Raw genomic sequence first — 26,308 nt, 5'->3', positions numbered from 1 at the left:
TGTAATATTTTTTAAACGGGATGTAATTCTACGTGAATTGCTTGTAAATTTCACAACAGAAACACAAATAGTATACATAGAATCCACATGAACAGTAATAGAATATCACACCTTTGTTATAAGGATGTACAAGCAGTTCACTTAAAGTTACTAAACATTCAACAAATGTTGCACAACTTAGAAATGATTGATCTGACAACTGTCCCTGCCCCACGACCGCAGAGGACTAAGGGCACAGACGATTATCAGTGATAACTATCTTGAATGGTGTAACATTTTTTGAATGAAGTGTAATTCTATATGAACTACTTGTAAAACTTTACAACAAAAATGCAATTATTATGCATGGAACCCACATGAACAGTACAAAATATCACACCTCTATTATAAGGATGTACAAGCAGTTCACTTAGAGATACAAAATATACAAAAAAAAATATTACACCGTTCAGGGATTATTGATCTAACAACTGTCCTCGTCTTGCGCCTGCAAAAAAAAAAAAAAAAAACCAAGTTCCAACAATAGTTATGCATTTCAGTTATTAGGAAAATATTTTCATACAATTAATAACCAAACACCTAAAAATCAAGTGGAAATTGATTATTTTCTTAAAAAAATACTTTTTTATAAAAAATACTTTTATTGGAAAAGTAATTTTCACTGTACCAAACAGACCCTAACTATTAACCATTCGATCAAATGAAAGAAGAAAGAAAGTCAATACTAAACATAATGTTTACATAATGAAGAAAAATAGTAGGATATAACTAATTAAATCACTTGTTAATTGTCCATGATGTAACGAATCTAATTTGTAGTATATTACCCTAAATTTTTTTTATTTATATCTTATTCTCGTGAAATTCTACTTATCCCAAAATGAATTAAATATCTTTTATTTTGTTCTTTTTTTTAGTGGAAGAAGCTAAAATGGCAAAAAAGGAAATTTTTTCTAATTAACACAAAATAAATAAAATAATTTGTATTAAAAAAATTCAAATATTACTTTAAAAAACAAAGCTTAAATGCTCAGTGGTGTGTAGGTTAGATTGAAAATAGTTACATTAATTATAAATAAAGGAAAAAAGGACTTTTAAGAAAATCTTATATTTTTTCATGATTTTTGCTTTCCCTCAATTCCACCCCACTTTTTAGATAGGAAGTGCAGTGACACGAGCTAACTTTATTTTAATCTTTCCTTTTCTGTTCTTATCTTTTTATTTCTCTCCTAAAAAATTAAAAACCTTATCCATCCATTTTATTTCCTTTCTTCTCTATCCTATTCCCTTTTCTTTCCATCATATCCCTTCAAAACAAATAGTTGGTGAATAATGAATAATCTGCAATTATGTAAAAATAAAGGTTTACGTTTGGCTGCAAATACTAACTTAACAATACCTATTATGGTGGTTTTATATTAGAAATTACTCTATGTGAAAAGTACAACAGTTACATAGACTCAATTTAGGGTCTCACTCATTATAGAAGGATTTTACAAATATTTAACCATTTGGAGTGAAGGAAAAAGGAAAAGAAAAGACACCAGTTGACAAAAAGGAAAAGAGAACAAAAAAAGGAAAAATGGGATATTTTGTTGCAAATGTGGCAGGAAAAGAAACAAAAACATCAAGTATTTGTTAATCGGAAAAAAATGAAAAAAAATTTCAAAAAAAAATAATAATAATTTCGTCAAATTTGGTACATTTTCCTTCTATTTCCTTCACTTCCAAATGTACCCAATATAAAAATTTCAGATAATTTCAGAAACCTCCCTTGAGGTTTCTAATAATTTCACGTAAATATCTTCTAATATTAAAAATTACACTGACCTCCCATTGATTGATATGTTTAATAACAAAGTCAGACCCTGTCATAAAAAGTAATCTCAAGAGTGAAACAAAAGTACTCGCGCACAATTTTCTTCCAAATTTACCTTCCTTATCTCTAGAAGAAAACAATTAACACTTTTGATAAGGAAAATGCCAATAAAAAAAGAAAGAAAGAAAAGGGATTGCCATTAGTCTGATCCTCTCAGGACATTGCTAAGCCTAAGAAGAGCTGTTGGTAATGTAAACCAATAATGTGTCGAGCCTCTTTCCGACCTGGGTTTAATTGCCATGCCTGTACACGCTCAATTGCATTTTAGGAGCAGGACAACAAACCTCAAAAACTCCAAACTCTGGCCCCCACGTGTATTTCACTGTGACACTTGCGAGTAGTGTGTATGTACTTATTATTCTGCTTACAATTGCTAAATCTCAACTCAACACTTGGAAAATCTGGTCCTCTTCTCCCCGTCCTCCTCTGGCTGCCTCCCCTGAAATTTGATCTCCTCTCACCAAGATTGGACCTTTTGCGGTATCATATTTTTTTTGGGGGGGGGATTACTTTTTGGTTTCTCCAAATTTCATTTTCGCGCATAAATAATTTATGCACTACTTACTGCACAGGGCTTCTCTTGCTTTTACCCTTTCCATCCCGAAACCATTCCGATCTCGTTTGAAACAGCCCATCTTTGTCTTCAATCACGATTGAGCTCCCAGGGTCTTCCACTTTTTAGTAGGTACGTTTCTTAGCTGAAATTTTGTGGCTATCTGGGCTTTTAGGGCTTAACTGAAAATTTTGGGGGTTTCTGCTGTTCTGTATTGATTTCATCATAATTTGAATTTTGAGTTTTAAGATTTTTTCCCCCTCCCTCATTTACTTTACTCTGCTCGTGGTTCTCTGTTTTTGCATGTGCAGAATAGCTCTGTTTGTACCTGCAACTGGGGCCAAAGCTTGCACCTTTAAAGACTTGTGCTTTGAAGCCTATGCCTTGATGTTGTTTGCTGACTGCCTGAATCATGTGAGAGGCTATTCGTCCTCTTCCTCTCGCTATTGTTGCTCTTTTCTTTGCTTTTCTGAATAGTATAATTGTGAGGTATCTCTACGGCTGTTTTTGTGGTCGTTTAAGCATAAAAAAGAGCTTCTTTTTTTTTCGGGTGGGATTCTAATCTCAGGTTTATAGGTGTAGGGGAGCTTTGGGGGTGTAATGGAGCAAGGTTTGGGTTCAGATTCAGTTCCTCCATCAGGGTCTATTGATAAGTCTAGGGTGTTGGACGTAAGGCCTTTGAGATGTCTTGTCCCAATGTTTCCTTCCTCTCCTGGCATGGGCTCCGTGTCAAATCCCCAAGCTACACCTTTTGTTTGTGTTCCTCCAACTGGTCCTTTTCCACCGGGAGTTGCACCCTTGTACCCATTTTCTGTTTCTAATGGCTCTCATAATCGCCAAAACACCACCCCTTCTGGTGCACCCAATCAACCGGGGCTTTATGGCTTCGGTAACACTACGATTCCCTCTCCTGTTCCACTGAATGCCTTTAGAACTCCACAAGGTCCATCCGCTAATGGGGATGCTGGACCTTCGAGGAAGGGCAACAAAAATCGCGCAATGCAAGGTATAGTCATAGAAGATGATGGTTACAGTGATTCTCAAAATCAGAGTGAGCTGTATGCGAGTGGGTTTAGCATGCATGTGAATGATGTAGAAGATGGGAGCAGTGGAAGGAGGCAAAAGAATGGTGGTTCGCAAAAGAGGACCAGGAGAGCTCAGCAGCACCTTGATTCCTTCTCAGAGGTTGATGTGGATTCAGAGGCTAATAGATTCCTCACTACGTTTGGGCTTGTGGAGTTGGATCCTGATAGAAAATCTAATGGTGATAGGGAGATTGTGCAACGTATACTATTGGTTTTTGATCTGCTTAGGAGAAAACTTACCCAAATGGAAGAAGCAAAAGATGCTACTCCAGGATCTACAAGGCGCCCAGACTTGAGGGCCGCAACAACCTTGATGACAAATAAAGGGATCCGGACAAATATTATGAAAAGGATCGGTCATGTCCCTGGGGTTGAAGTTGGTGATATTTTCTTTTTTAGGATGGAGCTGTGCCTGGTAGGGTTGCATGCTCCAAGTATGGCTGGGATTGATTATATGAGTGTTAAACTTACCTTGGATGAAGAACCTCTGGCAGTCAGCATTGTATCATCTGGAGGATACGATGATGAGGGTGATGATGGAGACGTCTTGATTTACAGTGGCCAGGGTGGAGTCCAAAGGAGAGATGGTCAGATGTTTGATCAGAAGCTGGAAAGAGGCAATCTTGCCATGGAAAAGAGCCTGCATCGAGCCAATGAAGTGAGAGTCATTCGGGGCTTGAAAGATGTTTCTGGTTCAACCGGAAAGATATATGTTTACGATGGCGTTTATAAAATCCAAGAATCGTGGACTGAGAAAAATAAGTCTGGCTGCAGCGTTTTCAAGTACAAATTGAGCAGAGTAGCTGGCCAGCCTGCAGCCTTTACATTGTGGAAATCTATCCAGCAGTGGAAGGGCGGAGTTACTTCACGGTCAGGAGTCATACTGCCGGACTTAACTTCAGGGGCTGAAAGTCAACCTGTTTCTCTTGTTAATGATGTTGATGATGTAAAAGGACCTGCTTATTTCACATATATTCCAAGCCTTAAGTACTTGAAGCCGTTCTCTTCACCTAAATCTTTTACAGGTTGCCATTGCCTTGGTGGATGTCAACCCGGTGATTCTAATTGCCCTTGCATTCAGAGAAATGGAGGCCATGTGCCCTATAGTTCAATTGGAGTCATAATGAGTTACAAACTTTTGATACATGAGTGTGGCCTGACCTGCTCATGCCCTCCTAATTGCCGGAATCGAACATCTCAGGCCGGTCTGAAAGTCCGTCTTGAAGTGTTTAAAACAAAGGACAGAGGTTGGGGGCTTAGGTCTTGGGATCCAATCCGTGCTGGGGGGTTTATTTGTGAATATGCAGGAGAGGTAGTTGATGCATCTAGGGTAGGTGAGCTTGCGAGTGAACATGAAGATGGCTATGTTTTTGATGCTACTCGGGTATATGAACCAGTGGAAAATGTGCATGATGCTTCAAGTGAGTCAGCAAAAGCCCCATTTCCACTTGTTATTAGTGCAAAAAATAGTGGGAATGTTGCTCGCTTCATGAACCATAGCTGTTCACCAAATGTTTACTGGCTGCCAGTCTTACAAGAAAGCAACAACGATTCATATCTCCACATTGCTTTCTTTGCTATCAGGCATATACCTCCTATGCAGGAGTTGACATTTGACTATGGGATGATTCAATCTGACCAAGCAAGTTATAGGAGGAAGAAATGCCTGTGTGGATCGGCAAAGTGCAGGGGTTACTTCTACTGATGATCAGAGTGGAGTACTTTTACTGAAGGTAGGTAGGTTCTGTTTCTGAAATGCTCTTTTGGCTTTTGTTTGTATATTGGGATGCTCAAATTTACTTTTCAAGGGTTATTGTATTTACTGTAAAGACAGTGGTTTCTTGTGCTAACAATATCAATTCCATGCTTTTCATGGCCGGTCAATTTGGCTGAGATTGTCCATTTGGTCCCCTTTTGTTCACTAGTTCTTTTGGGCACTCGACCTATAATTATGCAAATACAGATGTCATGACTTGATGTAGCTTCATCATTCAGACATGTAGCAAAATTTTACTTGGTTGAGAAAAGGGTTTCATCTATGGATCATGTTTATCTGTGAGTATGCTTTGGTTTATATTTCATCATGTCATGGATTGCATTGTGGATTGAGTCAGATGCCTTCAACGGTTGATAGCTGACTTACCTTTTCACTGTTTTCTACTCATAGGTGACAAAAAATTGATTTATCAAAAGAAAATTAGTATTTTATTCTTCTTTGCCCAACATAGATTTCTATGTGGGCTGCTTTTTTGAATTTTGGTATAGTCATTTAGAGACATCAGATGTTATCATGAAAATGGGTGCAGCTGCTGATTATTTTCCCTCTGGTTGATTTGCTTTTCATTTTCCGTAATGAGAAGCAGAGAGAATGAATATCTTGATTGCAATGATTTTGATAGGGTGCTGTGCCCTGTTGTCAATGTCTAGGCCAATTTTGATTCTGATTACTAGGCTCTCTGTACATTAAGATTCAGATCAAGGTATTTGTTGGTTTTTGATGAGAAGCATTTCTGACATGACTTCTATTAGGAAAATTTTGTTATTTCAAAGAAGTTGCAGATATGCAATCCATTTAAAAAATTTTGCTGCAGGAAGTATGCTGTGATTCTTGGTGGAAAATTTGTTTGTTCTGAACAATTTTCTTACATTGTACTTTTCGTTCTTTCAGTCATATTGCTAGTTGACGGGAGGAAAGATTTTGCATGTACATGGACTGTGCGATCTGCTGGAGCACATTTTGTTGAACTCTTTAGTGTATTTGGCAGTGCAGGTATGCGGTTCAAAAAGTCTATTATGTAATGTAGCTCAGAGTCTGAGTAAATCTTTGTAATTTGTGTAGCTGTTCAATGTACAATGTACTTGTAATTTAGCATTGGAGCATGCAACCCAATGAGGTGGAGCTCTCTCTTGTTGTAATTTATGTTTGGCCAGTCTTGAACATCATACTTGTGGGGCTTATTTATTTTAAGCTGTTCCTTGTTATCGGCCTTTTGTACTTTGCATGTGACTTCGCATTTGACTAGTTGAGGAGAAGGCGGAAGAGTAGTTGCTGTGTATGACAATTGTTTTTGGTCTAGGGCTAATTGTGAAGCGTGTATTTGCTTGCGAATGAAACACACCTTGTCAGAGCAAAGGTTTGCTTAAGTGGCGGATAACTTGTTCTTGTGATGTTGAAATGGGAAAATCTCCAGCATAGCAAGTAGATAAATGAGAGGCTTGTAGAGAGGTATTGTCTTGTACTTTTCTTGTTTGTGCTTGTTTTGATCCATAACCTCGAGAAAGGATGGCGTGAGCCATGTATGCTGATGAGTATCTCTCAGATTGCTGAAGAAACATTGTGGCTTGCGTACGAGCATAGGGAGGCAAGCTGAAGCTGTGAGGATGACTGGAAAATACAGGTTTTCCAATCCTCAGCATTCGGCATCTTTTATGGTGACTTTTTGAGGTTAAACATGTTGTTTCGAGTCTGATATTCGTCTGTCTTGGATGTATAGGCTATGATGGCATCGAAATTTTTTTTTTTTTGGGTTTCATTTGTTATTTTGGTGCCCATTCTGAGGTTCAATGTTACCAATTGGAGCTATTAGTAGCTTTATTCTTGGTCTGATGATATCCCATCCCGTGGAGTTGAATACTAAGTAGGAGTCCAGCAATCTTGGAAGAGTGGATAAGGATGACATCATGTACTTGGAAACCAAACCAAACATGATACAAAGAAGCAGAATTGTAGTTGTAGGCGGTCGGGAACTCAATTTAGCCTGGGTTTGTTTCTGGGACTTGAGTAGAAACAATTTCTTCTGGAGATACGTGAACCCAGTTTCGGCCAAAAAAAAAAAAGAGATTATAGCGGCTATATAATTAACAAAAATACTTTCGTTTTTGGAATTATTTGACAAAAGATACCCTTTTTTTAATGGGATAATATGACAGAAATACCCTTTATCATCAATAATCCCACACATGCTAGTACAAGTGTGTAGGGAAGTGGCACGGGAGATGGAACATAAGCAAGAGGCCTCTTGTTTGAATCCTTCCTCCCTTGAGGTTTCTAATACTTTCACTGGCCTCTATTGAGGTTTAGAAAATTATACTAATCTCCCTTGAACTTAAAGTTTTGGTAACAGATTAGTCCAATTCAGAAAAAGTACTATTAAAAAAGTATTTTGAGAAGTGAGATGATAATTTTCTTTCATATATGCCCTTTTCTAATTGTACTCAAGTTGTTTTAGTAAAGAATAAAATAATTAATAAAAGTCAATAGATATACGTCAAATTTGAAAAGATGTAACAACTATAACCTGAAATAACAATAGTCTCTGCACATAGTTAATGCAAATTGTAATGGCCATAATTTTGTGTCATTTGTAACTAAAGACATAACTAACTCTATAATGCTATTAAATTGTTAGTATAAGCATCTAAATTTGGGTAAAAAAAATTAATCTTTTTTATTTTAGTTGACGAGGTGAAAGTAAAAGTATTGGTGCAGAAAATATTCAAGTCTTAGTCAACAAATCAACAACAAAAGGCATTAATAGTTTTGTCTGAACACAAGATTCAACAAAATAAGTCAATCAGAAAATTCTTCTTTTTTTCTTGCTCATAAACTCTATCTATGCAGATTATCTAAGGTTGTCTGTCCTGACCATTGTCAAGTGATATCAATCACAAAAACTAACTCAATCTTAGGATAGCAATTGATGCTATTTTTTTTTATTGTAATTATGGTTGCTAATTTGAGATGAAATAATCATTTTTTTTGGTTTTATTAGTTAATCTTATTTATTTAGTGCCCTAACCATTATTTTTGTCAAATATCTATTTGTAATAATGCATAATGTTTTAGGGCAAAGTAGTACTTTCACTCAATGTTTTAAAAACCGGACCGTTAATCGAACCGGTGAAGTGAAAGGGTCGAGGTTCAACCGGTCGGACCGGTTCAACCTCGGTTCAATGAATTTTTTAAAAAATAATTTATATAAATATATATGTGTACAAAATAAGACATGTAATGGATAATTTAATACTTTATATGATGAAAAGTTTACTATTTTTGAATAATTTGGATTTTTAAAAATAAATTTTTTAAATTATAAGTTAAAACAAATAAATTTCATCTCAATTTCAATTATATCTACCAAAAAAATCTTAAATATAATCCAAAAATATCACAATATTTGAAATTATACAAAATTCACGTCCATGAAAATTTAGACATTGTGAACTTAAATTTTAATTTACATTTTGGAATTTAAATTTACAATTTAAAAAAGGAAGTTTGGAGTTCGAAGAAAATCAAGAGAATTGAAAATAGAAATGCAAATTTGATAAGAAACAAAAAATGAGATAAAAGTGAGTGGTTGTGATATTAAATAAATTGGGTTAAAGAAAAATAATTCTTTTTTAACTTTTTTAAATTTAATGGACAAAAACAAAATTAAAATATGGAAGAAAACATCAATAAATAAAAAATAAAGAGGTTTGATTAAAAAAATGAGTGGCAAAAGAAAAGATGATAGAGAGAGAGTGTGTGTGTGTGTGTGTGTTGAAGATTAAAAAGAAAGAGTCATGAAAGGATGATATTTTATAAAAAAAAATGGAACAAAAGAAATATGAGTGTTTGTTTTATATAAATAAGTTATCAAAAAAAACTAATAAGATGTGATAGTGCAACGGTTACTACATTGGTCTTCTATTACAAAGGTCTTGAGTTCGAATCTTGATAACTACATTTTGCAAAAAAAAAAAAAAGGAAAACTCAAAAACCGGAAATAACCGGTTCACATCCGGTTCAGCGGTTTCGCGGTCCGACCGGTTTTTGACCGGTTTCTTGACAAAGTCAAACCTGGCATTGAACCGGACCGGAGCCATGGCCGGTTCGCGGTTCAACCGGTCGAACCGGCCGGTCCGGTCCGGTTTTCAAAACACTGCTTTCACTATATCTTATGTAAGTGAGGGGTTCAAATTTCTGATAAGGAGGTTAATATAATTTAAAACTTCAAGGGGAGATCAGTGAAAGTGTCAGAAACCTCAGGGGAGGTTTCTAAAATTATCCCAAAAAAAAAAAGAGGGGAGGTAAGCATGTACTACTAGTAATAGTAGTCGGTATGTATACCTGGTAGCTACTATGGTGGGTGCGCATGCAATGCAATGTGTCGTTAGGGTCCCGAGAGAAAAATGCGGTTGATATCAGACACAATACAGAGAAAAAGAAGAGACCGTTGCGAAACTTCCAACTTCCAAGGCGACGGGAAAAAACACAAAAAAGGAGAAAGCTAAGACGAGAGAGTGGCCTGACTGGGATGTGATTGATTGGGCATTGGGAGGGGGTCATTCGGGCAGAGCAGCAGCGGAAGATCATTAGATTTCCCTCAAAAGAAAACAAAGAAACCGCAGGGGAGGGGTCATTTTGCCAACCGGGGGGGTTGGGTCGGTGGAACGAACCACTGAGAGAGAGAGATTTGTTGGTTGGATATTTGTTGTTGTTCTTCTTCTTCCTTCAATCTCCCGAGAATCTCCAAATCCCTCCCGTATGCATTTACCACTGCTAGCCCCCTTTCCCTCAATCTGCCGCTCTATTCACCCATGCCAAGACTTTTTGTTTTGCATGTAAACTTATCAACCAATACATATATCATTTTTTCCTACATATGTATATTTTGTTTAATCTTTGATTCTAGAAGAAGAGGGGAGATCTGATCATCCGGACAGAACACCTCCCCACTCCCGCCCCCCCAAAGAAAGGGTCCCAGAGACCGGGACGATATTCTGTATCATGACTGCAGCACCACCTTCCATGCACGAGCATGACCACCACCCTCCGTCTTCCAAACCCAAGAAAAGGCTTTATCAAGTATGGAAGGGCCGAAATGTAAGATAATATGATCCCCCTTGTTTAGCTGTTTCATTTCATCTCTCCCCCCCCCAACCCCACAAAAAAAACAAAAACACCATCTACATCGCACGTTCAATGTTTTCATCTGTCATTTCTACTCTTTATCTGCAATAGTTTGATCATTAGTTCGAAACAATCTTTCTGATGCTTGAAATCCCTTTGATAATTTGTTATCCTACAGTGCCGTTCGAGGAAAGGTTCAGTAAAGCACTAGTAATCTGCCCAATCTTTTCTTCAGTGTTCATTGACTTGCTGTCCAATTCATGCGTAACTGTTTCGTTCACATTTGCACGTTTTATTACAGTGCTTAGAATTGCCATCACTTGGCTTCCCGCCACAGATGAAATTCTGAATCAAGTTCTTATGTTCTGCAACACTCTGCATTTCCATTAGTCCTTTTTTCTATTGGCATAAGGAGAACCTGTCCCTTGCCTCTTGCTTCTTTCTGTTCCGCTTCCTTTTCTCCTTGCCAACACCCCCCACCCCCCCTCTTCAAAAAAAAAAAAAAAAAGCCTCCTCAGGCCAAACTTTTTTTTAGGTGCTATTTTTCTCTTTCTCTCAGCATTTAGAGCTTATATTAATAGGCACAATCCAGTTAGTTGGTGCTAAGCTGTCTTCTGTGTAAACAAACACTAAACAGATTGTCACTTTAAGGGATGGTACGTTTTGATTCAGATTGTTTGTTATTGTCTTCATAAGCCTTGAAACGCCATATCACCTTCTACTCTACTATTTTTAAATGTCTAAAGATACATCTCTTGCACTAGTGAAAATTAAGCTGCTCTCGATATTAGTTCTAAAGTAGCAAAATAGTTATATTGTAGTTTGTCTTTTTACTCAGTTCTCTTTCTTATCTCAGATGTACCCCCTCCATGCTTTCATGAAAATTTTGCATTCTCAGAGGGGGAAAAAAAGTTGAACAAACATTTGCCATTCTGCACAGTATCATGACGTCTTGTTCTGATTTCAGAAATTCTTGTGTGGAGGGAGATTTATCTTTGGTCCTGATGGGTCATCAGTTCTTTTATCTACCTTCCTGATTGGGGCTCCTGCATTGACCTTCTGTATGAAAATGCTTCTGAGGTTGTCAGAAGTTGATGATGTTTATGGGCATATTGTGCTTCTTGTGGGATTCATCCTTACAGTACTGGTAGGCTGAATCATAGTGTCATTTTGCGTAAAGTATATTATGTCACAGGGACCCCAAACTAAACTAATCCCACTTATACAGGATTTGACTTTTCTCTTCATGACATCTGGGACAAATCCTGGAATAGTTCCTAGGAACTCCAGGCCTCCTGAATTAGAGGATCAATTTTCCTCCTCTTCTGCATCTATGGAGTGGATAAGTAGTGCAACTCCCGATATAAAATTACCAAGAACAAAGGATGTGCTCGTCCATGGTCAGACTGTTAAAGTCAAGTACTGTGACACTTGTTTACTATATCGCCCACCACGTGCTTCACATTGCTCAATTTGCAACAACTGTGTCGAGAGGTTCGATCACCACTGTCCATGGGTGGGTCAGTGTATTGGGATTGTAAGTTGTGCACCTTAAACTTTTGACATTGATGGTTAAGATGCATTTACTTGTCTTGCAAATATTTAATCCATCCTTCTAAAGTACATCTTTTTCGCGTTTAGCTTTTCCATTCCAATAACATTAGATTGATGGTTAGTTGTCCTTTTTGAGTGGTCATTTTGGTTAAACTCTTTTTTTCTCTTGGTAACTACAATGGCAGTGGCAGTAAGGAGTACTAATCATGATTGTGATAGGCTTTCGATTGTCTAGCTTTTTTTATGGTTCATTGTATTGTTGAGTGGTCATTTGGTGAAACTCTTTTTTTTTCTGTGTAACTACCTTGGCAGTGGCAGTAAGGAGTTAATCCTGATTGCGATAGGTTTCCGAGTGTCTAGCTCTTTAGTTTTGATTGAACCCTCTGGCAGATCTTACTTGACTTTATTTTCGTGTAGAACTAGAATATGTTAGGAATAATTGGTTCTGTCCATAACTATTTCCAGAAGGAAGAGATAAGTGATTTGCATTGATTAGGAATAACTCATCTCAACTTTTCACAGTTACTAAGATAAACTAGAATATGGAAGGCAAATAAATATGGTCCTCTCGCATGGATTTGTGCTTTCAACCATTTAATTATTTAATAATTTAGTAGTTGGGCATTCACATTGTTTGGATTCAAATCAATAGTGAAGAAGTTTAAGCTGATCAGTCCTCCAAGCTTGAAATAAATGCTCTAGAGTTATCATTTTCACATACTTAATCATGCAATTTCCTAGAATTATTCTTACAATTTGAATTTTTATTCATGTATCAAGAAAATTAGTAATGTACTAAATTGATTATATTCCATTATACATTAAGAGTATTATCTTCTTTGTAATTTGTACTTATTTAGTTCAACATACTAAAAACATGTATACTTTCAAATTATTTCCTCTTCATGCAATTAGGGTGCTTTCATCAAGTCCAATTAATCAAATGCCTTAGGTATTTGAGAGGGAACTAATGCATTTGAAGAAGTTCTGAATCCGCTTGAATATGATTTGTAGCCATTTCTTAAAAGACAGAGAAGCGAGTATTAAAACGTGTTCAGAAGTGCACCTTACTAGTAAGAGTGTTCACCAGGGATAGTACATTTCAATGGAAGTTTTTTGCCTTTTAACAAAGCAGTCATACACTTTTTGCTGTCAAGACTTCAAGATCTTTTGACACTAATCATGGGATTCTTTCACTTTTTGAAAGTGTAGAGATTCAAATTGTTGCAGGAAACTAGAATGTGCTTTTATGGTTCAAAATGCTACTTGCACTGTGAAACATTGATTGAGAAGTAACAGATAGCACAAGAAACAAGTGAACTTTGCACGCTTATTTTACCAGAAGAAACCGGTTGGATGGACGTGGATTCATTCATCAAATATAGGACGTGTTTTTTTCCTCCTACATTATCTTACACTGTTGTTGACTTGCTTTGTTGCTTTACCAAGCACCTGACTTGCTTTGTTTTTCCCCCTATTTTTTTCATTTTCTGATGTACCATTGAACAAGAATTTTCTCAAACTTGTTAAGACATTTGATTCTTCCCTAACATTATAGTGCTGTCTTCTTCTGTTCTTGGATGTAATTAACCTGCCAATTGAATGTTGACTTGGTTGCAGCGTAATTATCGGTGCTTCATCCTGTTCATTACAACTTCCACAACTTTGTGCACATATGTCTTCACCTTTTCGTTGTTGAACATTATTAAGCAACCAGGAAGCATTTGGCGGAGCATGTCAGAGGATATCATATCAGTCATTCTAATAGTATATTGCTTTATTGCTGTCTGGTTCGTTGGTGGACTTAGTGTTTTCCACTTTTATCTCATGTCCACTAATCAGGTTTTGCTCTAACCTCTTTAACTATATGTTCTTTTGAACTAAGGATAATAATAGTCGAGTATTATCTGCTTCGAGTCAAAGTGCTACTATGACAATTGAACCTTATTTTCATGAGATGCATTAGTGGTGATACATATTGTTGTATCTCTCTATATAGGCAGAAGTCCTTGTCTTTGTTAGGAACGACATATATTTTGTACTTGTGTATAGCTTTTATGCTATGCTAAACTATCTGGATTAAGCCTCTTATGAAAGTTAAATGGTTAATTATCTTCAACAAGTATCTCTATATGCTCTAATTTGATAGATTATTTGTTTATTGCTTTTTATTGTCCTAAATGGCTGATGTTTTATAGCTTACAGTTGGGTCTATTTGATGCATTTCTTTTGTTGTGTTTTCTATTTATGCATCAAGATTTCTGAACCACATGTTTATTTTTAAAGAAGAGAATGCATTGCATTCAAGATTCTAACTGTAAAATGAAGAAAAGAAATTTAATGTATAACTGTGTAATTTTGGATATAGTTAATACTCGTATTTGGTTTGTTTTCATAACTGAAATTGTTAAATGGATGTTGAAAAACCAGACTGGATAATGCTTAAAAAGATTGTTTTCCAGAAAAGGGAAAGGAAAATTGTTTGAACGTGTTCAACTTCTACCATTGAAAGCACCAATTAGACTGTGACCAAGTGCAAATGTCGAGAATGAGGAACATAAAAAGTATTGTGGAGTGAGGCAATTAAAAAACACTGATTGATGTGGGTTGAGAAAGAATTAAAAAAGACTGATTGATTTCCTGGAAAGAAAAGTATGCATAGCTAGTTCCTTCAGATATAAGAAAGCACATGCAAGTGATGGGAGCAAGAAGTTCATTGTATACACACTGTCCACTAAGTCCACATTCCTGAATGCTCTTTGACTCCTGTGAAAGGAAGCAAGCTAGGATAGTGCTTTCAAGGCCAAAGGAAATCTCATATGTACATTGAACTTAGGTTGAAAAAAAAGACCATCTCCATTGTTGGCATGATTAGTTTGTCATTTCGATCAGTAGGAATGGTTCTAGTATTAGGCTAATGATGTTTTGAGCCATGGGACATGGTACCATTCTAGAAGAGAATCACAAGAACGCTTTTAGATTTTAGCAGCTCACCAACAGTTAAAGTAAAGAAACTGCAACCGACGGGGGAAATGCATGAGGTTTTATGTTGTTCATGTTAGGATTTGTTGCTAAGAAACAGCAGGTCTTTTTCCTGTTTCATTCTCTTGTGACTTTAATTTTCCTTTAGTCTTGAATTGTGTTTTGGTATTGTTATTTCTTGAAGAACTGACATTTTTAATGTCAGTGAACACTCCCACTTTCTAATTAATCATGGTCTGCTGTTAAGAACGTCCACATTTGTGTTATATCTTAAAAGCCAAATTCACTTTAGCTGTATGGATGGCATGTATTTGAAAAACAATACTACTTTCTCTGACGATGCCCAATACCAATATGTTCTTCTCCATTGAAGAAGAAAATGAATGTGTGCATTAGCTCTGATTCAGATTTGTTAACAGACCACATATGAGAACTTCCGTTACCGCTATGATAAGAAGGAAAACCCATTCAATCGGGGGATAATCAGGAACTTGAGAGAAATCTTTCTCTCTAGGGCTCCACCAGTGCTAGTGAATTTTCGAGAATGGGTGACTGAAGAAGATGATACATACAGGGGATCCATATCTCATAAATTTTGTGGGGATACTATCAATCCTAAGGCCATCATTGACATAGAAATGGGAGGTAAACATAGCAAGGATAGTCCTTTCCCTCTTCCAGACATTCTGGAGAAGATTGATTATAATGGCATTAGTGATAGCTTGAAGAAGGAGGGAGGTGAAAATATTAAATTTGATTCCTTTCTCTTTGCTAATGCTCAAGAATTGAAAGACCCACAGTGGAGAACCAGGAATGAAGAATGTTCCACAGATGATGATAGGTCTGACAACAGCTCCCAGAGGGCTTCATCAGCAGTTCTTCAAAGATAGAGGTATTCTGCTTCCCTTTTGTTTTTCAAAAATATTCACCACTTTGTATGCCTGATCGGTTTAAGATGCAATAAAGCAGTGTCATGAACAAATTAAATTCCTATCTTCATGCTCTGCTGAGGTCTCTCACCAGCAAAATTATAATTTCTGCAATATTTTCCCCTGAGTGAGACCTTTGCTTAGCTAGTCTAGGCATTACACCAGCCTATAGAGGAAAAGCTTGCTAATGCTCTTTGTCATCCAAGAGAATCTTACTATTTGGCATGTAATCTTTTTGATCTAGCGATTCTTATGATCCAATAGTACTTACAGTCGACCTTTGTGGTATCATTTTTCAGGTATGAATGGATAATCTATGGGGGCAGGTGTAACTCGTCTGATGTCCACATATGATGGCTGTTTGTGAGAATGGATGTACGTTGAAATGGCCAAGGCAAGTTCTTATTGGCTTATTGCCTTCTTGATGTGTGGGTGTAGGAGGGACAAAGTGCACGAGAAAGATGATGGTGGAAAGCAGAAGGGTACGTAATAGTTGATTGTTTGGACTTCGTATAAAGGATACTCTTATATGTTGAAAAGCAGACCAAAAAAAAAGAAAAAAAAGTGTGGCCATCTTCTGGTAAACTGTTTGGTAACGACATGTTTTTATATTCTTTTTTCTTCTTGTTCGTTTCGTTTTCCTTTTTTCCTTTTTTTTTTTGGGGTGGGAAACTTTATTTTCTGGAAACACGTCTCTCTCTCTTTTTTTTCTTTTGGTATTGTAGTGGCTAAAGAGACACATTTTAGACTATGTAAGAAAATCCATTGCTGATATTATGTGGACATTAAACTTCTAAGTAAAACTGCATGCAATGTTTTTTTGCAGCATGTATGTATACGTTTAGACCGGAAGGGAGAAAAGGGAAGAACATGGGGGGGTTTGATAGCGTTTGTTCGTTTGGGGCTGTTATCAGAGTGTTGTTAGATTCGGACCGAACCGTGTCTCCGACCTGTGAACTGACTTTCTTTTACGAGTTGATTCGTAGTACAAAATCGCTTTGGTAAAAAATCAAATAAAATTCGATTAAATCAGTGATCCGATTCGACTGATTGACCTAGTTCTCAAACTTTTCTTTCTTCTTTTTTCCAAATATTATTTGAATTACATAAATTGTAACGCTTTTATTCATTAATAAAAATAAGAAAACGCTACCTAATTAGTGTAAATACCAAAAATAAGAACGTAGCCTGAAGCTCTTGGGCTGGGCTGATGCAGTTGCGTCCTGAATGGTTGAAAAAAGGGAGCAAAGTGATCGATTAGGTTGGACCTGATACTAATGTAGAAGCTCCGTCTGTTAGATTATTAGGAAACTGGAGGAAAAGCCTGAATTGAGCAGCCTCTACGCCAGCTCTGGGCTTAGCCTGGGTCTGGACAACATTCAATATCATCATATATAGTTACTTATAGTATTAATTTCTTTCATGTCCTAGAGGCACAAAAGACTGTCGTATCGTACACCCAAATTTTTTTTTTTTTTTTTTAAAAAGAGGAAAATTTATTTGGAGCTAACTGCAAAGAAAATGTCCATTTCTGAACAAAGTACTGGTACTAAAGCAAAGGAAAGCTTAGAAGCGTGTCTTGGAATCGAATAAATATGGATGATTGATGGGCTGAGACGTGCTGTTGTACCTACTTAACCATAAACTACTACTACTACTACTAAATCAAAGATTTTTTTTTTCAATGTAACGGCACATCTAATCTAGTTTAACTTACTTCTATTCCTAATGAAATAAAATCAGAGATGCTTCATTTCGATTTTTTGAGTATGGCGCCAATTCCGATGCATTGTCTTGATATAATCTATTCTGTAAAACTAAGCAACTCTACATTAAATCATGCGCAATTTTGCATACGTTATATGATTAGAAAGAAAGGTTATATTGAAAAGAAAGACTAAAAGGTACTTTGATTTTTTCAACATGATAAATGTTTTGGAATATCCCGAAATGGAAAGTACGATTATTTCAATGGGACGGAAAAAATACTACTAAGATAAATGAATAAGAGCACCTCTTTCCCTTTTAAAATCCAAATAGTTGTTGGAAGCTGTTCTGTTCTGAGACATGGAATTCATCGTCAGAATGCGACATTATTAATTAACATATATAGGAGAGGGAGAGAAAGAGCAAACGACTAGCCTTTGGGCTGGTGGCACCCATTTGCCGTATTAGAAGTGATTCTGTTTAAAAAATGCAGACGGATGCGTAGTACACTCGTCTAGTTCGATGGTGATTCAATCTCCTCCGAGTTACCTTGGATCTCTTCAGGTCCTCCCCTCCCCTTAATATATATATATATATATATATATATAAAAGAGAGAGAGAGAGAGCAGGAGCAAGATGAAACTGACGAAGAAGTTGAACTGGACGCACATTAATAAAAGAAAAATATAAAAGAGTAAGAGAGAGACGAGAACACGGAATCCGCACTTATTGGAACCTAAAAAAAAAATTTTATACTTAATTTTTATCAAATATACCTATTCTACCCCTTAACCTCAATTCTCTCTATTTAGAGAATAAAACAAATGATTTTTTTGAGCTGTCTTTTGCTTGATTATATCAGGGTATTTTGGTCATTTTGTCCATTTCCGTTAACTTTAACGGATTCCGTCACCTTTACAATTTAGTTCAAAGTATGAGAGGTTGTGTTGTATATTTTGAAACCATGGGGGGCTTTTCTGTGTATTAGGTTTACCACAGGGGGCTTTTTTATTTTTTACCCAAAGAAAAATGATGGCGTGCCAGCACGTTGGCCGGTCGAACCCAACAACCCGCGCACACACACATAAATCAAATGTTTTGCCTTGTTCTGTGGAGATGATGACTGATGATCAAATTAAGTAAGTAGTGCTATCTACCTTCGGCGATGGAGTACTACCAACCTTTTTTAATTTAATAAATACTTATTAAACTAATGTATTCAAATAATATATTTAAAAATATTTAAATGCTTTTTTTTTATATTAAAATTTTTATTAGGTACTAACATATTTTTTAATAAATGACCGTAATTTCAAACGGGCCTAGAGAATATAAATACATTTGGCCTCCATCAGAAATTAGGTCTCGAAATTAGGTCTTCCATCCCACTCCCAGTTCAACTCTCCTAGAGGAGGAGGAAGGGATTAGTTGCCGCTTCTAGAGGACAAAAAGACTGGTCAAACCTGTTTTCAATTGAAATTAATCAAGAGAATGTGATTATATAATTAACTAGTGTGATCAAATTAGTACTTTTGCTTCTAGTAGGAGTAAATCAATCTAAAATTTTTAGTAGGGGCAAAAATTTTAATTTTATTAATAACATGGATAAATTAGTCCAAAACTTAGTGATTTCATTATTTATAAAATAGGCAAATTTGTCAAAACATAAATTTTTTTTATTAGTAGGGGTAAATTTATCCAAAATTTAAGTTATTTTATTAATATGGGCAAATGATTACAAAGTTTAATTTTGTTAATAGCACAGGTAAATCAATCCAAAAGTGAATTTATATCATTAATATAGGCAAATTAATCCAAAAGTTAATTTTTTTTTATTAGTAGGGGCAAAGTTATTCAAAAATTTGCTACGTTATTAATAGGGGCAAATTAGTCCAAAACTCAAGTAATGTTATATGAGAGAATAGTTTTGTATTGACATTATCCTACTAAAACGTAAATGAACTTAAAAATCGTTATCATCCAACCTCTTTTTCATTCAGAATAACTCGTACCTTCTACCCATGAAATTATTATATCCCCATATGGGAAATTAATTCGATTAGATGGATACATCATGCCAAGGTATAAAAACACTCTATAAAATATGCAACGCAATGACATAGAATTAGTAATCTAATCCCGCCCTCATTCCATTCATTCCATGGGATTACTCATTACTGCTTTTAAGTTTTCTTTTTCTTTTTAAGGGGAAGTCTACAACTATAGGATAATACACTAGAGCTGGTAAATTGGGAACACCGATACAACTGGCATTGGGGAATATTTGGTTTCGTTGGGTGCCAGAGCCAGACTAGAAGACATTTTTCCCCACGTAGACGTAGTGCATATGGAGGATTAAAGGAACGAGAGGGATAAGACAGGAGCATGGGAGCTGGGGCAAGAAAGAATATATAGCACTGTAATATACATACACAGATATTTCTAATTTTGTTTTGAAGTTTCCTGGGAAATTCCGTCCAAAAGGCAAAATCAAAGACAAGGAAGGCAGCTGGATTTTGATCAATCCCAGCAACATTTCCTCTCCAACTCTTCTATTCTCTGCCAGGCCAGCCATCATCATCATCATCATCATCATCTGTGGAAACAAAAGACTTGCCCAATGCATCATATTGATGCATTGCCATCATCACAGGCAATGCGTCCAATGCCTTTTTAGAAGAATCTCCAGACAATTACACACAAGACGGCCGCTCCTCCCAGGAATTCGGAACCCATCATTCTCGTCTGCCTGCCCAGCCCTGTTTCTTGTCGCCCACTCCAATTGATCAAGGAAAAAACTCCATGATTCTTAACCTCTCCACTTTTCTGATTTGTTAGATTGATTCTGCCGTCTTCCTCTCGAGTGGTATACTAATCCCCGTGACAGAAAGTTTGCGTATTTATCGTCATGATGGCCCAACAAAAACCCAGACCAAGAAAGAGGCTTTATCAAGTTTGGAAGGGGAACAATGTAAGTTTGCTGCTGCTACTCTTCATCTATCTATGCATGCGTCGTCTCTCTTGTTTCTCAACTACTGGACTCATTCCATTATGATCGGAGCTTCTCATTTCACTGATTGTTCTAGTGTAGTTTATATATTCATCCCTTTTCCCAGTTGAATACGTGTAACATTACTTGTGTACACCACCTAATCTGGTATTTTCATTTACTCCTTAGCTACCATAACTCTGTCGGAAACTACTAGCATGTAGCTGCTTATTTTTTTCGCTTTTACGGTCGGTGGTTGTTAGGTTATGAGCCTTAACCGTTTATTAAACGAAAGTTCAAATTTTTATTACTTAAAATTTGGTTCACTTCTGTTTCACATATGCCCCTTTCATCATCAACTCCTAATTCATGCACAAGACCTCGGATGTCTCTGTTTCAGGACAAATACTAGTCATACATCTTTTGTATTTTATTCCGTTATTGATCCTTTCTCTTTATCAATCACTCACTCCCAAATTTGGCGCCAACGGTGATATGTCAATCTTTCCGGTGATTGCTAGTGCATGTTGCATCTCATCCTCCCATTCCGATGGCAAACTACATTGACTTCACTAAGATTGTACATGACAATATCAAATAGTTAATTACATGCTTCTCACCACTCTGGCTGTCATATTTTCCTTATGTTCTCAGAGATTCTTCTGTGGAGGAAGATTAATCTTTGGACCAGAAGTGGCATCTTTGCTGGTATCGACGGCCCTGATCGCAGTCCCTGCAATTGCATTTTGTATCAAAGTTTACTTCATTATTAGACATCACATTAAAGAAGGCAAACCCGCCATTTCTTGGTATCCCGTGCTTGTCATAGGATCACTTCTCACCTTGCTGGTAAGTGCATGTGATCACCAGCAGGATTTTCTAGTATTTACTTCTACTCTTTACAGTATACATCTACCTCTTTGCATTTTGTCATGTTTGGAGCGTGGGTGTTATTTCACATGACAATGTAGCTATATTCATTCTCCAAATAAAAAGAAAGAGATGAATATGTGGAGAGCTCGGGTCTTGGGCACCTTGGACTTGCACTCCTAAGAGTGGGACATTGTTGTGCTGACAATTTCTTAATCCCTAGTGCAGGATATAACTTTTCTCTTCTTAACCTCGAGTAAAGATCCTGGAATTGTCCCTAGAAATTCTTCGCCACCTGAATCAGTTGAAGCATATGATCTGAACACTCCTTCCATGGAGTGGGTCAGTGGCAGAACTCCTCATTTGAAACTGCCCCGATCAATGGATGTGATCGTGAATGGGCATGCAGTTAAGGTCAAATACTGTGACACTTGCCTACTTTATCGACCTCCCCGTGCATCTCACTGCTCCATCTGCAACAACTGTGTCCAGAGATTTGATCATCACTGTCCTTGGGTTGGTCAATGCATTGGACTTGTAAGTATTGAGCTTGCCTTATTTTTCCCAAGATCTAATCCAGAAACTGTCCATGAGGGACAGCTATTTCTGCTTGTTTCTTTTTAGGATCGTCAACTTTATTAGATATGTTAGAGTTCTATATAGTGCTTGTACTGAGGTTCCAATCAAGTATATGCGAGTTCTAGAAGTTTACCTTTACTTGTATATGTGATGCAACCAATTACCAATTTCAAATGAAAAATGTGAATGTTTAATATGAAGTTCTTTTAAAGATCCACTGGTCACTTGTTAAAAACTTTTCTTGAAGTATCCTGGAAGTAACCCCATGTTAGGCGTGTGGGACTTTTCTCTCCTCTCTCCTGCCTTGAAGTTCCTTAACCCCCCCACCCACCCCCCCCCAACCCCAACCAAAAAAACTCTTGTAATAGGTGACAAACCCTTTCCTGTTGATGTTTTTGCAGCGCAATTACCGTTTCTTTTACATGTTTATATCAACATCAACCGTCTTATGCCTATATGTATTTGGGTTCTCTTGGATCAACATTCTGCGAAGAAAAGGCGGTATCTGGAGGGCTATTTCACAAGATATATTATCAGATTTTCTAATTGTGTATTGCTTCATTGCCCTGTGGTTTGTCGGTGGCCTTTCAGTTTTCCATTTCTATCTGATCAGCACAAACCAGGTGATCATTCTCCTCCACATATTTATAATATGTATAACATGTATCACACTTGGTCAAAAGCATAGATTCTCTGCATAATGGTTTATAGTTCAGTGAAAATTCAACTACATCTATAAAAGAGTCCATGTCATAGAAAATGGTAATAAATGGGAATGCTGAAAACTTGGTTGCCAAAGAGTGTGCCACAAAATAGTAGTTCAAGGAAAAAAATGATGAAATCTAGAGTTTGGAACTTATAACTGTAACACCTATAGCACTATGCCTTGCATTTGCAGCAAATTTTGCCATTTGTGTGAAATTTGTCGTGCTATTATACTTATTACTCAGCTTTCAAGGCACTAAAATCTCTCTGTCAATATGACAGCAACATGGAGGATGTCTGAGAGATGAGAAACATATTCCAAAGCAAGCTATCATTATCCTGCTTAAAATCCGACTTTTCTTCTATTTATCTGCATGAGTTTTTAGCACAGGAACAATGTATTCTGAACAAAGAATTCAAAAATCTTTGACTTATCTGAGATTTTTTTTTATTCAAATGATTTCAGATGTTAAATACCACCATTTTCAAGATATCAATTAGATCTGACTTATCGAATCAATTGCAACAAAGTTTAAAAGTTTGGTTGGCCTGTGTATAAACTTGAACTGAATATGCATTCAGCAATTAACTTTCTAAACGTTTAACAACTTGGTCAATCTTATCCAAACTTTTCCATATGGCATTTGTCACCAGCAGGTTAGAGTCTGTGTTCTCCAGGTTTCATTATGTCAGTGTAATATTAGTTACTGGGTAGAAGACATCTATCCTCAATTGCAAATTCAGACAAGAATTTTACTTTATGGGAGGAGTCTGCCATGATAATGTTTATCTCTGTCAAGGATGGTAAATAAAAAGAATAGATCCAAGTTACTTTTTCGTATTGCATCTAACATTATTTATTAACCAATGAAAATGAGACAAGTTAACATACACCCTCATTGTTTCATTGAGCAACCTGTGCTAATGCGATGATAAATAAAAAGAATAGGAAAAATTTTCAGGATGCTTGCATTAGTTAAATGATGAAGATTTACTTTCCACAGAGAAACTTGAAGTCACAATCCTTATCCTCGACACACCTCATTTGATGCAACTAGAGCAAAATCTTTTGAGCTGGGCAAATGCCCGCGAGAAAATGTTTCCAAAACAAATAAACTGATAGAGTGACTTCTATTGACGGATAGTTACAGTGTTCTGTCAAGAGGTCTGTTAGGAATTTTGATGCAGGGATGCATCATTCTACACCATTAGCAGGAAAGTTTTAAAATTTTCAATACATCAATTTAAACATATAAACTAGTTCATGCTCTCAATGGGGTGCCCCCTTTTTGACATGAAAATATCCAATCCTCCTCGCAAAGGGAAGAAGTTTGCTACCCCAAACTAATTCTACTTCTACAGTGGAGGCATTCTCAGATAGATTTTTAATTTGCTTCCTACTTCTTTTGGTAAATTGTGAATTTAAATCTCATGCAAGTCTTTAAACTGCTGTTCTTATATTGCAGACAACATACGAGAACTTCAGGTATAGATATGATAGGAGGGAGAATCCATATAACAAGGGAATATTTAGTAATTTCAAAGAAGTTTTCTTCTCGAAGATCCCATCTTCAGTGATTGATTTCCAGGGACTAGTTTTGGAGGATGAGCATATGGTGGTAGAGCCTACAAATTTGGATGATGTAGAAGGCGTTACAAGTTCAAAAGAGAAAATTGATATTGAGATGGGAACTAAGCTTGTAGAAGAGGGTGGCATCTCAATTCCTGAAATTTTGCGAAACTTGAGTTTTGATCACTTTGAGGATGATATCAGGAGCAAGGAGAGGGAACTCAATGGTTCTGATCCTTCAATATTTGTTCTTGAGCAAGAGTCAAAAGATTCTCCAAGGAGATCCACAATAAGAGATGAAAAGGCTGATCCTGAACCACATTTGTTTGTTGTCGAACAAGAACTAAAAGACTCTCCCAGGAGCTCCACAACCAATAATGGGGTTAAGGGGAAGGACAACGTTGATGACTTATCTGGCTTCACTTAAAGCATGAGTGTAGTAGCTATTCAAGTATAAAGCCAAGGTGACATTCTTGATTCTCTCTTTCCAATCCAAAATACTTTGACACGCTGCTTTTTTGGACCAATTCGCTGATAATGTATTTTGAGTTTTGGAACATGGCATATTGTAGTAAAAAAATTTTTTTTTTTTTACTTATCTTGAATTGAGAGTTTCTAGATTGTGGCTATCATAAATTGGAAATCCCTAGCTGAAAAGTTCTAGAAAATAAGAAATTTAGCTTTGTGCCTTTGTTGAAAATTGAAAGGAAGCTCACCAAAGATGTTAGTAGTCGAACGGCCTATTATTGAACAGAAAAAATTAGAGTTCAAGTTGCTAAGTGCCAACATAAAATTAAATGCCAAAACTTCATCTGAGAAGAGTGCTAAGTTGTATGTATGAACATTAAAGGATGACTTTAGTACCTTCTTATAGCGAGCTATATGATAGGATCACAGATAGTCAGCAGCATGGAGTTGGTTAGATATATTTGGACTTTACTTCCTAATACTTTCTTCTCCCTTACTACTTGTCTGTTCATCCTTGACATACAATTTGGGGCTGAATGAAGTGATAGAATTGCATATGCTTTGCAGGTATTGCGAGCAAAAACTCCTTTGTCAAATATCAGTCAGTTGTTTAGACTGGATAATTCCTTTCTGTGAGAGCATCATTTGTTGCCTTCAGGAGGTTGCATCAGTTTTGAAAGCTTAAGGATTATCTGGATATTGATTGTTGCCAGATGGTAGCGTTTAATGTCTTTGAGATGGCTGCATGAGGTCCTCAAATTTCAGACATTGCCTTTGTGTTATTTCTAATGCCTGATCAGAATGATTAAGGGCTTTCAGATCTTTTATAATTAAACTCTTAAATGCACAGAAACGGATGACAGGCATGCAAGCTTGAATACTGTAGTTAAGTTGCTGACTGACTTTGCATATATTCATTTTATCTTCACTGTTCGTTCCAGTTTACCTCTTTTATCTTTTATTTCTCCATTCCTATGGTTCTGTGAAAGTAAGTTTGACAGAGATAGTAGAGGATTACTGGTATTGAAATTTTCTAGTCGAAGTTTTTTATTGGGAAAGATCCTGTTTATTCAGGAACAATCTGCCCATGGGAGATGTTGCCTGGATTTGTAAAGTATTGACACTTTCCGAGAGACTTTGTTATTGAAGCATTGGAAGCTGGAAATTTCAGCCTCAAATGCAACCAGTAGCAGGGGAAGATGTGACTCTATTGAGAGAATATCTGGATTTTCTATGGTGAAGGCCAGCCATCCGATAAGAGATCTTACAACATGAATTCAAAGGAGCGGAAGGAGGCACGGGTTGTATTTTACCATATGGTAGTTTTTAAAAGATGAATCCTAGAAGGACAGTTTATGACGGTAGAACTCTCCTTTTCATAAAAATTACCAGAAAGCGTGGGTTTTTGCAAGTAAAACATGGGACAGGTTAGTAATGTCCACGAAACCATGTTAACGTCGCTTCGTAATGTAATCAACAGGTTGGATTACGTCCTGCATAATGCAGATCTATCCACAGATTCACTGCTATATATTGCCTA

General features: G+C 36.6%; 3 protein-coding genes across 8 annotated transcripts; all 3 read left to right on the top strand.

The window, feature by feature from the left end:
- The first annotated feature begins 2,199 nt into the window (after positions 1–2,199).
- LOC113772812 (histone-lysine N-methyltransferase, H3 lysine-9 specific SUVH1-like) lies at positions 2,200–6,501 on the top strand. 4 transcript variants are annotated; one of them, XM_027317290.1, is made up of 4 exons: positions 2,200–2,564; positions 2,744–2,846; positions 3,009–5,250; positions 6,186–6,501. In XM_027317290.1, exon 3 carries the CDS (start codon positions 3,033–3,035, stop codon positions 5,220–5,222), a length of 2,190 nt encoding a protein of 729 aa, XP_027173091.1. In that variant the 5' UTR covers positions 2,200–2,564; positions 2,744–2,846; positions 3,009–3,032; the 3' UTR covers positions 5,223–5,250; positions 6,186–6,501. The 4 variants fall into 4 exon arrangements, with proteins under 4 accessions (XP_027173091.1, XP_027173094.1, XP_027173093.1 ...); XM_027317293.1 differs by having other exon boundaries at positions 2,744–5,254; XM_027317292.1 differs by having other exon boundaries at positions 2,201–2,560; positions 2,744–5,250.
- Positions 6,502–9,995: 3,494 nt separating this feature from the next.
- LOC113775959 (probable protein S-acyltransferase 3) lies at positions 9,996–16,377 on the top strand. 2 transcript variants are annotated; one of them, XM_027321019.1, is made up of 7 exons: positions 9,996–10,388; positions 11,383–11,562; positions 11,644–11,952; positions 13,590–13,811; positions 15,371–15,596; positions 15,735–15,843; positions 16,180–16,377. In XM_027321019.1, exons 1-6 carry the CDS (start codon positions 10,293–10,295, stop codon positions 15,839–15,841), a joined length of 1,140 nt encoding a protein of 379 aa, XP_027176820.1. In that variant the 5' UTR covers positions 9,996–10,292; the 3' UTR covers positions 15,842–15,843; positions 16,180–16,377. The 2 variants fall into 2 exon arrangements, with proteins under 2 accessions (XP_027176820.1, XP_027176819.1); XM_027321018.1 differs by having other exon boundaries at positions 15,371–15,843.
- A 3,553-nt stretch (positions 16,378–19,930) lies between these two features.
- LOC113775662 (probable protein S-acyltransferase 4) lies at positions 19,931–26,229 on the top strand. 2 transcript variants are annotated; one of them, XM_027320628.1, is made up of 6 exons: positions 19,931–20,558; positions 21,231–21,425; positions 21,675–21,983; positions 22,427–22,648; positions 24,197–24,764; positions 25,843–26,229. In XM_027320628.1, the coding sequence occupies exons 1-5, from the start codon at positions 20,496–20,498 to the stop codon at positions 24,725–24,727; spliced, it is 1,320 nt and encodes a 439-aa protein (XP_027176429.1). In that variant the 5' UTR covers positions 19,931–20,495; the 3' UTR covers positions 24,728–24,764; positions 25,843–26,229. The 2 variants fall into 2 exon arrangements, with proteins under 2 accessions (XP_027176429.1, XP_027176428.1); XM_027320627.1 differs by having other exon boundaries at positions 25,336–26,229.
- The last annotated feature ends 79 nt before the right edge of the window (positions 26,230–26,308 follow it).

The sequence above is a fragment of the Coffea eugenioides genome, chromosome 6 (assembly GCF_003713205.1).
Source record: "Coffea eugenioides isolate CCC68of chromosome 6, Ceug_1.0, whole genome shotgun sequence".
In the NCBI taxonomy this organism is placed as follows: domain Eukaryota; kingdom Viridiplantae; phylum Streptophyta; class Magnoliopsida; order Gentianales; family Rubiaceae; genus Coffea; species Coffea eugenioides.
Note: the sequence above shows the minus strand (reverse complement) of the source record. Positions and strands in the feature narration are given on the sequence as shown.